General features: G+C 31.3%; 3 protein-coding genes across 3 annotated transcripts; all 3 read left to right on the top strand.

The window, feature by feature from the left end:
* Window positions 1-68: 68 nt before the first annotated feature.
* On the top strand, window positions 69-3,010 carry LOC107012034. Its single transcript, XM_015211756.2, has 6 exons — window positions 69-520; window positions 707-882; window positions 958-1,038; window positions 1,602-1,677; window positions 1,775-1,867; window positions 2,600-3,010. Exons 1-6 carry the CDS (start codon window positions 187-189, stop codon window positions 2,737-2,739), a joined length of 900 nt encoding a protein of 299 aa, XP_015067242.1. The 5' UTR covers window positions 69-186; the 3' UTR covers window positions 2,740-3,010.
* Window positions 3,011-3,477: 467 nt separating this feature from the next.
* LOC107010397 lies at window positions 3,478-7,850 on the top strand. The gene is made up of 7 exons (XM_015209683.2): window positions 3,478-3,631; window positions 3,784-4,018; window positions 4,358-4,452; window positions 4,565-4,645; window positions 4,864-4,939; window positions 5,024-5,116; window positions 7,453-7,850. The coding sequence occupies exons 2-7, from the start codon at window positions 3,790-3,792 to the stop codon at window positions 7,614-7,616; spliced, it is 738 nt and encodes a 245-aa protein (XP_015065169.1). The 5' UTR covers window positions 3,478-3,631; window positions 3,784-3,789; the 3' UTR covers window positions 7,617-7,850.
* A 3,613-nt stretch (window positions 7,851-11,463) lies between these two features.
* LOC107031512 lies at window positions 11,464-12,823 on the top strand. Its single transcript, XM_015232920.2, has 2 exons — window positions 11,464-11,900; window positions 12,069-12,823. The coding sequence occupies exons 1-2, from the start codon at window positions 11,844-11,846 to the stop codon at window positions 12,660-12,662; spliced, it is 651 nt and encodes a 216-aa protein (XP_015088406.1). The 5' UTR covers window positions 11,464-11,843; the 3' UTR covers window positions 12,663-12,823.
* The last annotated feature ends 4,020 nt before the right edge of the window (window positions 12,824-16,843 follow it).

Raw genomic sequence — 16,843 nt, 5'->3', positions numbered from 1 at the left:
TATGTATTTTCATTTTCATTTTAATAGAGAGAACTGGAAGGTTCTGACGTGAAAGAGGAATAGAAAAAAGGGAAGAATCTAGGCCTCTAACACGTGTCTCTCTCACACCAGCTCCTTTTCAAATACAAAATGCACAATTTTTTTTGAAGCAATTTCAATTTCTAAGACTCTGCTGTTTGTGAGAATATGCAGAGAGGAAGAGGGGACAATTTCAACAGTCCATTTGGAGGCATAATGTCCAGTATATTTGGATATGGAGGAAGAGACCCATTCGATGATCCATTCTTCTCTCGCCCTTTTTCAAACTTGTCTCAGACCTCCATCTTACATCCAACAACTCCTGATGATGATGAATCTAATAGGCCAGTCATTCAAGAGATTGATACGGAGGATGATGATGAAGATGCACCGCTAGAACCAGATGAGGAGAGCGGGGACGTGAATGGCTCTAACAAGAAAAGAGATAGGGCTTATGCTAACAGAAATCCACTTGTTGAACATCCTGAGGACCTAACGGATGGTAACTTTTGCTTCTAATTTTTTGTATCCTCAACTAGATTCAATAAAATAGATTACGCTACACTGTGTGTCCTTGACGAATTTGATATCCTCACTTGGTATAACTAGTTCTAGAAACAAGTACAAACGTTTTTTATGGTGTCTGAATTCATGGTGGTTATCATCATCAATCCGACTTATGCTGCAGACCATAGCAAGAGCAGCAAGAGCATAAGCAAAGATGTGACTCGTGGAATGGAAGACATGAAATTGGAAGGAACACAGTCTAAGCCTCAGAGCATGAGCTATAGAAGAGTTACATATGGTGGAATAAACGGGACATATTACACTGCCACGACCACACGGAGAGCTGGAAATGATGGAGTATGTTCTCTTACATTGGTATCCTGGATTGATATTTTTGTTCTTACTGGTTCTAACGGTGTATGTGTTATACAGAGGGTGTTAGAGGAGAGCAAGCAAGCAGATAGCACAACGGGTCAAGCAACACATAGAATTTCCAGAGGAATTCAGGATAAGGTATAATATATGTTTTATTAGTCTTAGATATTTGGCAGTGTTATTAAAATATTTGAAGAACCTATGTTGCTAAGAACGCATATAATCATTAGTTTACTTATTTAAGGAAGAGATGATGGTGATTTAGTCAAATGCTCCTTATGATTAATGCTATCAAATGATTTTCATAGTAGGTAGGCAAAAACCTTAAACGGCTGGATCAAATGAACGAGAGAATATATGTGGTTTCGAGGATTAAAAGAGTTGGCAACTAACTATTGAGCTCCTAGATTTTCATGCGCATCGTAGTGGATTCTAATGCTTGTGTTTTTTGCGCCAGAGAGATGCTAATAATTCTGTTACTGTATTGATACACAAGCAGAGAACATTAATTGGTCTGACTTTTCTCAAATGAATCTTTTCCTAGGCTGGCGCCACTTTGTCCGTGGTAGCAGTTATGTGAAATCCTATAACATAGTTTCCATGTGTATTATATTGGGGGTATTTGAAGTTTTGCCCTAACAGAGACCTTATTTTGATAGATACAAAAGAGTTTCTTATTGACATTTTTCTGTCATTCCTAGGGGCACTCGTTGACGAGGAAACTTGCCTCAGATGGTAAGGTGGATACAATGCAGACTTTGCATAATCTAGAAGAAGGTAGCATCTACAAATAAGCTTGCTTAGATGTCCAGTATTTATTTTCCATTGGACTGCAGATTTTTCATCTTGTATTGTTTGTTTCTTTATTGTGCAGATGAATTAGCTGGCTTTGAACAGACATGGAATGGCAATGCTAATAACGAAATCCCTGGATGGAATAGTGGATGTGATTTCCACGCAAATGCAGGTTAGTAAGCAAAAGGATATGCCTTTCTCTACTCATGTTAAATAGGACTACGTACATCAACAGATTGCATTTGCACATATCTGATCGATTTCTGCAGTCTTCTCAGTTTATTTTATTGCATTCCTACCACCAGACTTAAGCTGAGCTGGCTTGAGACTGGCGGGTCTTGTAGTATGGATGTGGGTTAATTTGAACACAAATCTTTTTAATTGCTTAAAATACTATACTAAGAACCTATAGAGAACTCAAACTAGGTGATAGATTCATTGGTTAGAACACGAGTCGTGAACCCATAGAATTAAAATCCTGGATTTTCCTCCTCTTTATAATCAAACTTCGTAGTGACATACAAATGTAACAAGCAACGGCAACAAACACTCTGAAGAATTACTTGAACACAATTTGGTCACCTTTCGTCAACATTTGGTACAGATGAAGAGAGCTGCTTCTAAATCTGTTGCTAATACTCTTCACTCATAATTTACTGCACCCTAAAGTTGCTAATCTGTTGAATATCAATTCTTTAAGAACCTGGCACAGAAAATACCTGTTTGAAATCTTCTGTTAATGTTTACCCCCAAGTCGACAAAAATCTAAAATGAGCTTGGACCAGCCAATGTCCTGTAGGTTTTTGTTACCAATTCAGATATTTAGGCATGATGTGTCTTCTTATATTGAAGGGAACTAAAGCTTCAATGATCCTCATAATAGTATACTATCTCGGTTATGCAGGAACAAGCAGTAATTGGCTGACGAACTGGGAAGCTGGATTCCGAGATCCATTTAGTGGTGTGAGACCCAGTAACAACAGTGCTCAGCCAAGGACGCAAAGTGGAAGACCAAAGAAGGTTGTTCGGATCAATATAGAGTGAATGTACGTGTTCACCGGATTGATATCGAGCTATGGAATGGAGAATTCCCTAGGTAGAAGACTAAACTATATTTGGTAGTTGGTTTAGGGTCTTGGTGAGAGGTAATAAAAGCAGTTGTAGGTCTATAAAGAAGGGATTGTTGTATCTTGGTTCGGTTGTAATATTAATGCTTTATCCAGAGATGTATTTGTATTTGTTCGACTTTACATCATACAATTGATTAAATAGTACTTTTTCAAGCAATATAGAAGAAAAAACAAGTATATTTAGTGGAAGTATCCGTTATGGGATGTCGAAAGAATAAGAGTAAAGGGTCGAAAACATAATTTAAGAGTTTCAATTTTGTGAGTTTTATAGTTAACTACTAGGTGTGAGTTTTTTTTTATCTCAAATATTTATTGGAACATATTTGAACGGTAAGTTGTTACTTCTCTTATCATTTAGGTAAGAAAAGTGAACTACTAAGTAATAGTTGAGGTATGTTCCAATAAACATGTAGGAAATTTACACATTACATAGTTCAAGTATGAAATATAAAAAATTGAGACTTCTACAAAGCAACAGTACTTTGATCTATCTGTTTGTAGAAAATAGAGGTACTTGTACAAAATTTAAACCTCCAAAAGAGTTTGGAGTAATTAGAAACCAATACAAAATACATAGTTCTACAAAACAAAATAATTTATGGGGCCCAGTGTTGGTCAAAATAGTTTGGCAAAATGCATATTCGAGAAGCTTCACTCATAATCCCATATTGTCAAAATGCAAATTCTAGAAGCTTCACTAATAATCACTATGGGGACCATATATTATACACTTAGCACTGCCTTTGCCTTTAACCTGTTTCACACACAAGGAAGCAGAAGCAAGCAAGTAGCAGAAGCTCTCAAAGGTGAATTCTTTCAACTGATTTTCCCAATTCTGAATCTTGAAATTTACTTAGGATTGTGGCAATGAAGTTTCTAAATTTTTTATTCAAGAAGTGAAAAGGTAGCTACTTTTTTTTTATGGGGTTTGTTCACAGTGATCATCTTCTTGAAACAGTGAACAATGTCAAAGCTATTTGGAGGAAAAAACCCTTTTGATGATCCATTTTTCACTGAGCCATTTGGTGGTTGGTTTGGTTGGAACGACCCGTTTGATGTACAGCAAGATTCTCGGAAGCAAATCACCATTGAAGAGTTAAATCCTGAAGGTGATGGTGGTCAGGCTCAGGAAAATTCTGAACCAACAAAAGATTTGGTTGTTAAGAACAAGAAACCTAGTAAAAAATCCAATGGTTAGTGCTCTTATTTTAACGTAGGGGTTGTATGTATGGTTGATTCTGCGACATAATTAATCCCAGCATAAAATTACCCCGTATAAAATGATACAGTGGTTTGTTGGTTGAGTGTTTCGTTGTAACATTAAGTTACGAAAGAATTTATGTATTGCTAATACTCGAATAATTTGGCACTGCATAACTGATCTTTGTATTACTAATATCCGCGTAACTAATTCCTATATTATTAATACTTGTATAACTCTAATCGCCAACCAAAAGACTCCTTAGTGTTAAGCTTAGCTGATTATTGTTCAAGTTTTGTGTCTATGGAATGTCTGTGATATTACTTTACAGGGAGCCAGAGTTTCAGCTACCGCAGAGTTTCTTATGGTGGTTTAAATGGAATGTACTATACTTGCTCCGAAGGCAAAATGATTGGTCCTGATGGGGTGAGTAGTTTTTACTGAGATCAGATCAGTAGCTACTCTTACTTCTTCCATGATTATTAGTTTATTACATTGTTTCAAACACAGATTGTTATGTTTTTGTTTTTCTGCGTAGGTGGTTCTAGCAGAAATGAAAGAAGAGGACAAGACGATTGGGGAGTCCCTGCACACAATCTCCAAAGGGATTCACAACAAGGTATTTCTCTTCTTAATAAATGTATAGTTAAGGAGCACAATTCATTGGTCTTCTTCAACTTTTTAGGTTATTTCAGATGTAAATTCTTTGTTTAGGTGATTGTCAGGTTATCGGATTCCACAAAGTGCCTCTTTTGTTATCAATCGCAAGTTATAAAAATTGATCAAAGTGTGCTTTTTCGTCCTGATTATATTCATCAATTCATGAGCTTTATGCAGGGCCATTCTGTCACAACAAAGCATAGTTCAGATGGGCGAGAGGACACACTGCAGACTTTGCACAATCTCAATGAAGGTATTTATATCTCAATAGCATGATAGATGACATGCCTAATGCGTTACAGGAGATCTAACATAATAGTATTTGGTTTACATTTAGACGAGCTTGGTGACTTTGAACAAAATTGGAAAGCTAATGCTGACAAGTATTTGCCTGGATGGGATAAGAATTTCAGCTTGCTGGAGAATCAAGGTAGGTTGTTTGATTTATATCTCTCGAGTTTGTGTCATTCATATCCAGACATCATACATATATACAAGACCAAGAGATTTTAAATTTTTGCTGCTTCTGTCCCGTTAACATGAATTTCCAGTTAACCTAATTGTTCAGCATTTCACAAGATAGATGCAAAACGGTGTTGCAGCCAATGGACTCTCTAGTTAGCTTTAATCATATTTCTTTAAAGCAGGCAGTTCATTTTACTAGAACAGTTTGGCAGAAGCAATTAACTTCTTTTTTAAAAAAAAAGGTGATTTAGGGCCTGTTTAGGATGCGGTATATTTTAGAGAATGAACAGAAATGGTTATTCTGATTAAGTCCATATGAATCCTTTGTGTCCTAGTAAATATTGGCTAATCTGTTTGGTAATAGATCACTGCTTATGAGGCAGAAGAAACGAATAGGTGGTAGTACTACTTTGGAACTGTGATAGGGTAAATTGACAGCAATGTATTTACCGTAAAAATGTGATTGAACACTGCTCAGGAGCAGAAGAAGACAAGTGGGTGAAATAATACGAGTCCTCGAGCAGCTTAGCTATATAAGCTGATCCATACTCCATTTAAAAGATCAAAGCCACTTGAGATCAGTGTGCAGCACAAATATCTCTAGCCTAAAATTCGACCACATGCCTAAGGTTAAAGCTTATCATTTTCATGTCTCAAACAGCTAATGTCAAAGCCACTTGAGATCAGTGTGCAGCACAAATATCTCTAGCCTAAAATTCGGCCACATGCCTAAGGTTAAAGCTTTGCATTTTCATGTGTCAAACAGCTAATATGTTATTTTATTTGAGAATCTTCTCTAGTTTCTTGTGTGTTTAGACATATGAAGATTTACTGCATCTTTTTCATGTGCTTGTCAGTGTCTTCATGAAGATTAGCTATCAAGAAGCAGAAGTAATGCTAGACATGCTTCACCTTGCATTGCATTGGTTCTCCGCTTTATTTACCATAGACTCTTCCTTCTTTTTGTTAATTTAAGCCATCACCATCACAGCTTAAAGCTATTAGGTGTGGGAGGTTTTTCTTGACCCCTACCATGTCTATAATTTCCAAGATAAGTCACACCAAAACAGAGAGGCTATGTACTAACTCTGGCAAAAATAGAAAGTGAAAATTAGGACATCAAAAAAGGGAAGGCAACAAACTTATAACCTTCTATTCAATAAGCAAAATATAAGATTCAACTAACAAGAAAATTACATTTGCCATATCTTCTTCTTATACAAGGTAGTTGCTATCTATCTAGTTGAAAGAGTCCCTTCGCTTCTTTCGGGAGCTATTTATAAGAGTAGTAGAAGGTACCATTGCCACTTGATGAAGCTAATTTGGCTAGAAAGTCAGCCACCTGGTTGGCTTCTCTATAGCAATGTGAGATGCTCACTTGTACGCCTTCCATAGGCGTTTGACAGTTCATTTGATAATGTTTTTTAGCTTCACATTGTTGGTCTTTTTCTTCGAGCATATTTGTAACCACCATTGAGTCCAACTCCAGATCGTATCCAGCTCGATTACACCATTCTGTTGCATAGAGTGCTGCTATTGCTTTTACCTGATTGTTGCTTTTACATTTGAGTTAGGACTCACAAAGCCATAATGAGATGACGAGTGTCATCTCTGAGAACCCCTCCAATGCCAGCCCTGGAAATACTTTCTTGCATATAGCTTCCATCTGTGTTGAACTTAATTCTTCCGGTCACAGGCATGGTCCAAACAACTTGCCTCCATCTTACAATAGGTCTGTACCTTTTACCATAGACTTCCATTTAAAGAAAATGAGCAAATTGTAGCTGCTTCAGATTAGAAACACTAAACCAGCTATAAGAGTTGATGATAAATCCAAACTTTCCCTGCATAAATGCACCTATTCAAAACAAAAGTGTATTTTTTACTGATAACAGAACTATCTAGCCACTTGAGTTCAGCAAGAAGACCATATTTGACGTGAAGCTTCTACATAAAACAACAAGACCTTAACTTCGTGACTGAACTATGACTACTAAGGCCATGAATACGTATCTTTTCCTGATTAATGTGCAGCATCGCTTCAATGACAAATGTGACATCTCCCAATGCAGTTACCGTGGATTATATGAGCTCCCCTATTCACTATAGTCCAGATTTTGTTTGAGTATTACGATTATGCTGTATAATTTTTGATCCAGAAGTCCATAATATATGTTATAATGTATTCAACTAATTAGACACAAGAATGCTACTGTTGACGGAAGGAGCTAAATCTCTTGTGTAACCAGACTGCACTGATATGCTGCAAGAGTAATTTGACAGTGTATTCAACATGTGTAGGGTCCATTAGCAGCTTGTGGGATGAGTTTGCAAATTGGAGGGGTTTGGGTGGTTATGAGAGTCCAGCTCTGGAGTACTATGGAAATGCAGGACCGGTGGCGCAAGTCAGTGAATCAGGGGAAGATTCTTCTAGGAGAGCCACAAGAAGAGTCCCAGTGGAGTAGAGGGGGGCTTCCTTTGATGATGAAATTAGTGGTACCCCTTATATCCGACATGAATAGCCTACTTGCATGTTTTGACCTGTTTTATTATCAGAGTTTAGTGTCTATTGTCGGTTCGCGTTGAGCATGCTTCAGTAAGGCTGTTAAAAAACTGGATTTGATCAAGAAGAGTAATGTACTGTGTGAGTGATCTACATATCTATTCTAATTATCAACGAATTCTGCGAATTTTAGAGATCTTTTGGCATTGTTTTCATTTTTCTTGCTACATACTAGTAGAAATCTATTACATTAATCTTTAAGTAATATAAAAGATAATATGTGTAAACATGGACACCAAATACAAAGGCTAAGTTCGATTAATTACATAGAAAAATGCAAAACCAGCGAAGAACAAATTAGAAAGAATTAAAGAGGGGTGGCTCTGCTTATCGATGTGTTTGTGTATATTTAGAAGATTTAAATCAGCCAAAGATAAAATAAAATAAATATTATATTATATCATTCATTGAATTTGTGATTGCTTTTTGACGAATGATAATGAAGGGGCTGAACCTTGCCACTTACCATATTCATTGGATAATAAATACAGCTATTTCATAGCAATAATGATAACTGTTTTTATTGTGTGATTCTATTCTTGTACTTGATGTAGATTATATATATTTAGTGTATCATATAAAATGGTACTTTAAGCTTAGACAATACGTAATTAGTCAAAGCAGAATATTATGAATTGCAGTCTTCACCTAATTACAAAATTCAACGACAATCAATTTAGTATAAATTAATATGAATCAAATAGAACTTAATACGGAAAAATAATATAAAAGACGAACTTTTTTTTAAAATTTAGAATGTTCAAACAAGCGGTTAGTAAAGTATGGGGAAATAAGGTTTTGGTCAAAGACTCCTAAAGTGATTTTAGAAGTTTAGATTAGGAATTCAATTATAATTTATCGTTTGGAGTAATAGTTAAGGTCTGTTGTGAATATGAATTAATCGAGTCAGATAATTTTGAATATTGAATTGTGAAGAAAAAAAAAAGAATGACAGGATCCAAGCAGGTAGGGTTGTGCATAAAATAACGTAGACATTTGATCAACTTGTCTGAAGAAAAATTAGTAGAAAATTAAAATATGAGGATTGTTTTTCCCTTAGGTTGCAGCAAAATATAGTATGATTCACTTGGAACAAATTACAAAACATTACAGCTAAAACTACACGTGAGAGTACGTACCTCGAGAATTTTAGTTTTGAGTTTTCCGTTAAAGAAATAATTAATTTGATTATCATACTTTTAAATTTTAGTTTTAGGTGAATGTTTATAGCAACAAAATTTCTTCTGTCAAGTTGAAATTAAAGAGTTATTTTCTTCACACAAAAAAACTATATTAGAAAATGGGTTAAATTTATCCGCACCGTGTGTTTACATCAAATAAATATGTATGCATGTCATGTATTTAAATTAATAGTTTATTTTATTTAATCATAATTAATTTACATGTGTTTAACTTGATTAAATCACGTATTGCATTGATTTGGCGTGAACATCCGATATGAATAATTTAAAATTCTAGAACATTTCTGCATTAGGTTCCCACAGAGTTGAGAACTTTGATTAATCAATTATCAATTATAAATATATAGAATCATCGATCATGCCTCCCTATAAGTAAATAGCAGAGGTTTTAGTCAAAACAAAAGTGTATGTAGACCAATTTCAAGTTGGTCAGAAGAAAATTATAGAAAGATCCTTTATAATTAGTAAAGAATTCTAAAACAAAATATCTACCAAATCTGAATAAAAAGGATAGATGTTTAAATTAATTAGGGTTACGTAAATAGCTAATTAAATAATATACTATGACTATATTTATGTATGCGTGTGTGACTTTGAAAATAGCCACATAATATCGTATGTTTTAATTTTATAATCGTATTCACACTTGAAATTTGGAGCATTTTGCGTTAGGCATATACTGTGTAGTCACAACTCATGTCATTTAAAAGTTAATGATTCTAGATGTCAATAACATGGAATTAAAACTATATGTGGATTCACTTGACTTGTATCGTAATTGATACAAAAAAGTTAAAAGTATTTTTTTGATCTACCTAAATTGTTGAGTTATCCTTCGACGATTTTGTCTCCTTATATATATATATATTTCGGATATTTTTCATCTTTTGAGTTAGTTTTTGTGATTGAATCAGGTCTAGTCTAGTGTTCATTCTCTTAACATATTATTAGATTGGGGCTCAGTCAATTCTTGTTTCATCCAATTTAAAATTTATCTGCGCTTAAGTTGACAGATCTGCGTATGTTAAATTAGATGGTATTGAACTATCCCTAGAGGCAAATTTGTCTCATATTTAACAATTTTCATCCCTTAAGCTATTTTTTGAAATTGTGTAAGCCTATTTCAATCTTATCTATTGAATAAATATATATTCACTAAAATCGACGAAATGCATCACGCTAGCTGGGATACTACCATTATTTTAAAAAATATAATAGTTTTGGAGAGTTCATGTATGCCCAATTGTCTATACTTATTTATTATTAAAAAAAATTAATCCATCATAGATTAGCCCTAGCAAAATTAAAGTAATGTCATATATTTTAGTTGAAAAGGAAAAGGTAAAAGAATACGTAATAGATTAAAAGTTTGTATGTGTCATTTAATTAGGAGTACTGAGAAATACGTAATTGTGGATTAAGAGCACTTATTACTTATTAGTGCTGCATTACCTACTTGGTTGAAGTCTAAACCAACCTAATTCAATTAAAAAAATAATTATCTATATAAATACTTTAGTAATTTAGCTAGGTGTTATCTACTCCAAATTTATATATCTTTCTTTATTGCCATGCAATAGAAAATCAAAATTAGAAGAAAGAGACTTTCCGTTTTCAGAGACTAAGTGATTATTATTATTTTTTTCATAAGAAAAAGACCACAATTTTAATTTGATCTAATGAAAGCATGCATGAGAAAAAGAACAAATAGAAGTTCTAATATTTTTTTCTTTAAAAAGAGTTGAGCTGAATCATGTGACTTGACCTAACCAAAAAATATTAAAAAATCAATTTTCTTCAAACGTAACCTTTCGTCGTCCTAATAACTACATATCGAATGGATTAACCATAACTAATTTGGTGGAAGAAACATAAACATATAAAATATTGGAACAACTAATTATTTGCTATGCCTACATCAAATCATTTTAATTTACTAATGATAAATAGAGTCAATACGTATTCAGTATTCCTTCCGTCTCATTTAATGTGTTACAATTTTCAAAGTCAAACAGTTTATCCTTTGATCATAATTTTCTCAGACTTTTTTTTTGAATTATTAGCTATGTTAACTTGTAATCCTCCGTCCGGAATTGTTTGTCATGTTACACTTTTCGAAAGTTAATTTGACTAATTTTTTAAGTTAAATTAAATCACATTAATTCGATATTTTAAATAAAAAAATTAGACATTCTAAAACTATATGAAAAGTCTATAAATTGCAATTTTTTGCACATTAATATGATAAAAAAAATACATCTTATAATGTTAGTCAAAGTTTTTATAGTTTGACTCTAAAAATAGAAACCATGACAAATAATTCCGGACGAAGGGAGTAATATTTTTCTTACATATTTCAAATATAAATTTTATATTTAAAAAAAATATATTTATATTTCGTATCTTGTATGTATAGGGTTTCAGCCGTTCATTTTATTTGTCTATAATAGATTTTACACCCTTTTAAAGAATTACCTAAATAAAATAAGTATCTTATCATAATATCCATATTAATTATGTATAGTTTCATTGGACTTGGAGAATCAATAAATAATCTAAAGGATAAAATAGTGAAAACAATCATTTTTTTATATATATACAATGGAGAGGTAAAAGTAATATTTTGAATTAGTAAAAATGAACGCTTAAAATACACTCCTAAGTAACACACTGTTTAGAAAGTACTAGTTTAGTCAATAAATTTGAGATCTTGATTCAATAATTAAATGGCAGAATCTTCTCATAAATACCTTCCTCAGTTGTTCCTATGCAATTATTATTCTAACTTAACCTAAAAAAAATATTTTATTAAGAATCGATGGAACACAATTAATTAATCTTGTCTCCTTGACTATAAATTGAGATCAAGCTCTTCCTATAAATTTTGTTTAAACAATCCAAAGAAAACACTAATAACATAATTGTGAATGGATTGCTGGTCTACTGAAAATGCTACCAATGCTTTTCTCACAACTCTCAAAATGGTAAGTATAATTTGTTACTTATTATAATTACTACTAGTATAGCTTAATTCGATACACGTTTGAATTGAATATATGAATCTTTACTGTCCAGATCGTTTGTAGAATTTGTATATATCTTCAAAAGTTATATACTAAAAAAAATATGTTTTGAATTTATGGAAAATATAGGGTGAAAGAGGAAAAGCACCTGATGTAACGGAGTTTATATCAGCTATGGCGGGTGGAAATAATTCACAACTCATGGTAATGGCATGTACCGGCCACCCTGGATCCGCGCTACTAGGGTTAGTAGCAGCGGCTCATCAAACGGGTGGCCGGGTAGTGTGTATATTACGTAGCGAGGAAGAAATGCATGCAATAAAAGAAACATTAATATTGGAAGACTATGCAAAAATTGTTGAATTTGTGATTGGTGATGATGTTAAAAAATTATTGGCTAGTAACTATGAAGGAGCTGATTTTGTACTAATTGATTGCAAATTGGAGGATTTTCAACAAGTGTTTGAAGCAGCACAACAAGGTGTTAGTGTTAAAAGTGCATTTATTGTAGGGTACAATGCCCTGCATGAAAGACATAAGTTAAGTTTTGATCACAAAGGTTATTTTCTACCAATTGGAGAAGGGTTATTAGTTAGTAAAATTAGGGTTTTAGAAGGTAAAAATATTGGTGTTGGAAGGAGGAGTCATTGGGTTGTTGAAGTTGATGAATGCACTGGGGAACAACATCTTTACAGGGTCAGCACTTCTCCAAATACAAATTAAAGTACTATAATATGGTTGTTCGAGTCAGTTGGTTTTGTTCACGCTTCGATTATCTCACAAGATATTTTTGCATTATTACTTTAGGTGGAATTTATATGTACCTTGTACGTCTCACTTCGTTGACCGGTAGCCTTTGTTGTAAATATACATTTAATTTTCAATTTTCAGAGTAGTCTAGACTTTGTAAATAAGAAGGGAAATTGATAATTGTAGTGTCTATAGTTGTTTGCTAGTACGTAGCTTTGTCAGGATATTTTAATGGCGGACCTGGATTAATTTCATCGATAGACGATAAAAATAATATCGACAAGTGAAATTTGTTCAACGCTTAGGTTATAAACAAAATGAACAATTTTTAAAATGGAGATTAACATTCCTTTTTTCTTTTCTATTTTTCCTCAAAAATACTTTTAAGTTGTTTTAATCAGTATTTCCTTTTTATTTGTTTATTTCTAAAATTAGCTTAAAAAAATTTATGAAAAGTTGTGGCTTCTATAAAATTTGTGACTTTTATGAAAGATTGTGACATTTTCGAAAGGTTGTAATTTTTTCAAAGATTTGTGACATTTTCGATAAGACACAATAAACATTTGTTCACACTACTGTTTGTTGTCTATGAATAGAGAAATTTTTTCTCATTTTAAAACAAAGAATTTTATGAACTACTTCTTTTTCTTTTTGTGCTCATGTTGAGTGGTTCATTGACACCATTGTTTTTGTATCAATACACTGGTAAATAGAAAAACTCTATCATGAGGTGACTCATTCCTTTAAATCTCAAGTAGTAGAGGGGAATAATTTCTTTAAGGGATATTATACATTCAATAGGTCGATTTTTTCCTTTATGTTTTATTTTATTGTTACACATTCTGAAATGTTCTTTCAGTCATTAATTTATACTTATGATATAAATTTTCTTCAAACGTAACCTTTCATCGTCCTAATAACAACGTATCTAAAAGATTAACCATAATTAATTTGGTGGAAGAAACATAAACATATAAAATATAGGAACAACTAAATATTTGGTATGTTACATCAAATAATTTTAGTTACCACTATTAAGTGATTAAAAGAGCTAACATTCCTTTCCTCTTATTTAATGTAAAATATAATGTGTTACTATTCAAAAAGTAAAATGGTTTTTTCTTTGATCATAATTTTCTTGAACTTTTTTTTTTAATTATTAGCTATGTTACATTACAATGCTTTATAATTGACTTAGTATTTTGATCCTCATATTTATGATCTACTTCATATAAATTGGGACAGCAAAAATATTAAATATGGGACAGCAAAAATATTAAATAAGAGTAATGTATAATATTGTGACGCCATGTGAATTAAAACAGAAAAAAGAAAGATTTTGAAAGTTGAATTAATCAAACGATCAAAGGATAAACTTTTCATTCAGAAACTTGTATATGGCATGCACTTATTGCTTCGTCGCATACATTATACGAATATAAATTTTTCAACCGTTTATTTTTATTTGTAATATAATAGATTTTACACTATTTTTAAAAAATATACATAAATAAAGTAAATATTTTATCATAATATCCATACTAATTATATGTAATTTTATTGGACTTGGAGAATGAATAAAATAATTTTAAGGATTAAGCAAGAAAAAAAATAATTATTTTTATATGCTAAAATAGAGAAGTAAATGTGAATTTTATTTTTAATATAGAAAATAGTAAAGAAGAAAAATGGTATGAAATAGCAATTATTTAAATTAAATTAAACGATATAGCACTGTATCATTTAATTCTATTTCGCAAAAAATATTCCGCTTTTCTTGTCATTAGACTGGATTTAAATATTAGTATACATATACAATAACAAACCTAACACAAAGAACATATTTATATAAAATTTACAATTAATACAAAATTTTATTTTTATACAGATTTGATATATATATATATATATATATATATAAAAAAAACATACATATATACTCATATAAAACATATATAAATTATAACTAACAAGAATTTGTATTTATATAAAGATTACACACATATATACAAAAAAAATAAAAAATTATTGACAAGCATAGTATTGAGAACATATATACTCATATGCAGTAGTTATCAGGCCCATAGGCTATAGGTATTAGGCCCACAGGCACAATCATTTCGCCCGTAGGCCTACAGGCCCAAACCCTTGAAATTCAGAATATTTACTTTTTCCAAAGGGAAAAGGGTCTGATATACCCCTCAACTTTGTCATTTGGAGCTGATATATCCCTCGTTATAAAAGTGACTCATATATGCCCTTACCGTTATACAAACGGCTCACATATACCCCTGTCATACAAAATGGCTCACATATACCCTTCATTTAACGGAAGTTAAAAAATTAGTTTTAAATTTATATTTATTACTTCTAATTTTTTTAAAAAAATTATTTAGGGGTATATATGATTCTTCTATCAAAGTTCAAGGTATATTTTAATTTTTTTCATACATAAATTATTTTTTGAATTCTTTTATTATAATTATTTGAATTTCTTATTCTTATTTTGTTTTTTTTCTTTCATTCCTTAGTTTAAAGAATAAAAAATTAAACTATTTTTTTGTGTGTATTGTAATTTAATTTCATATTCGAAAAAAATTTTGGTCATCTACAATAAGTTTTACAAGAATATTAGCGAAACATAAATAAATTTGATTATTAAAATAATAATTATAAATTAGTCATTGAAATAAAAAAAAATCAAAAAAATATGTTTGACGAGGATTACATTTACTCATATGAGATTATATTTTTTTTAGAAAAAAATAATAAAAATTTAGATTAAAATTATTTTTTTTTCATTTCCGTTAGAAGAAATGGGTATATGTGAGCCATTTGTTTACAAGTAGGGGTATATATGAGCCACTTTCTTAACAAGGGGTATATCAGCTCTAAATGACAAAGTTGAGGGGTATATCAGAGCCTTTTCCCTTGGAAAAATTACATGATTTTAGTGATAGTTTTTATTTATTATCATTTATCAATATTATGTAAAATCTGCAATATGAATTGAAAGTAAATTATGTATGCAATATATATAAATTATAATTGTTTTTTGAAATATATTATGTTTGTATGGTAAAAATTTGACGCATTGTATTATAAATGTATTATAAACGTATTAAAATGTATGAAAAATGTATTATCCATCATTAAAACTTATATTATATGTGAATAATAAATTGTTCTTTGTATATAAATGATAAATATTTTTTTATTTATGTAAGTTTCCCTTTACTATTTCCCTTATATATATACTAGACACAAGTGCTCGTACTAGTACAGGCCCAATATGTATGTATTTTTTTGTCTCATATTATGTAACATGGATAGTATTTAGATAGACAATTAAATTTTAATATGATTTTTAAATATTTTAAGTTGTTAGTTATGATAATTTATTTTCAACCTGATACCTAAATAAGTCAAAATCAAATGTTAGTACTAAAAAGATATTCACAAACATTAATTATATTACACTAAATTAAACATTTAATCACCTGGCGAAAAGAGGAACTGCTGAATTATGTTGCAGCAGAGAACACTCCACTTACAAAAATAATAAAGTAAAAATTTAAGGAATCCCATAATGTTATTCAATAATTACACTCTGTCCCGACAAATTTAGTATTTACTAAAAATCCCTTAAAATTGTTGTGCCGTGATACTTTAGACTCTAGTGATACATGGTAAATGATACATGGTAATTTAAACTGTTAAGAAAAAAATGGGAAAAAACGGTACATTTAATCTTGTTAACTAAAACAGCTCAATTTACGGTAACAGATCATTAATCAGCATTAAATCAGCACGTAATTGGATATTAATTTCAAATTTTGAAAATCAAAGATTATATCATCGACTAAACACTATACACACTGATTCTATATGTATCATCAAGCACAGTTGACGACGCAGTTATTAAACTTAGTGAATGATACATTATAACAATTTTCAAAACCTCATGATACATAGAAAATATTATGATACACAACAAATTCATGTATCAATGCATCATCTAAAACACTATACACACTGATTCAAAATGTATCAGCAAGCACACTTGATGGCGCATTTATTGAAATTAATCACTGATACATGATAAAAAATTTAAAAAACCCTTGATACATAGGAAATCATATGATACACATCTA

The sequence above is a fragment of the Solanum pennellii genome, chromosome 1 (assembly GCF_001406875.1).
Source record: "Solanum pennellii chromosome 1, SPENNV200".
NCBI lineage: Eukaryota > Viridiplantae > Streptophyta > Magnoliopsida > Solanales > Solanaceae > Solanum > Solanum pennellii.
The sequence above is the reverse complement of the archived record's forward strand: the minus strand, read 5'-3'. Positions and strand labels throughout refer to the sequence as shown.

Coding starts and splice junctions, on each gene's coding strand:
- LOC107010397 (XM_015209683.2), top strand. CDS start 3,790: ATGTCAAAGCTATTTGGAGGAAAAAACCCTTTTGATGATCCATTTTTC. Junction 4,019..4,357: donor ACCTAGTAAAAAATCCAATG/GTTAGTGCTCTT, acceptor ATTACTTTACAG/GGAGCCAGAGTTTCAGCTAC. Junction 5,117..7,452: donor CAGCTTGCTGGAGAATCAAG/GTAGGTTGTTTG, acceptor CAACATGTGTAG/GGTCCATTAGCAGCTTGTGG.
- LOC107012034 (XM_015211756.2), top strand. CDS start 187: ATGCAGAGAGGAAGAGGGGACAATTTCAACAGTCCATTTGGAGGCATA. Junction 883..957: donor GGAGAGCTGGAAATGATGGA/GTATGTTCTCTT, acceptor TGTGTTATACAG/AGGGTGTTAGAGGAGAGCAA. Junction 1,678..1,774: donor TTTGCATAATCTAGAAGAAG/GTAGCATCTACA, acceptor TTTATTGTGCAG/ATGAATTAGCTGGCTTTGAA.
- LOC107031512 (XM_015232920.2), top strand. CDS start 11,844: ATGGATTGCTGGTCTACTGAAAATGCTACCAATGCTTTTCTCACAACT. Junction 11,901..12,068: donor TTCTCACAACTCTCAAAATG/GTAAGTATAATT, acceptor TGGAAAATATAG/GGTGAAAGAGGAAAAGCACC.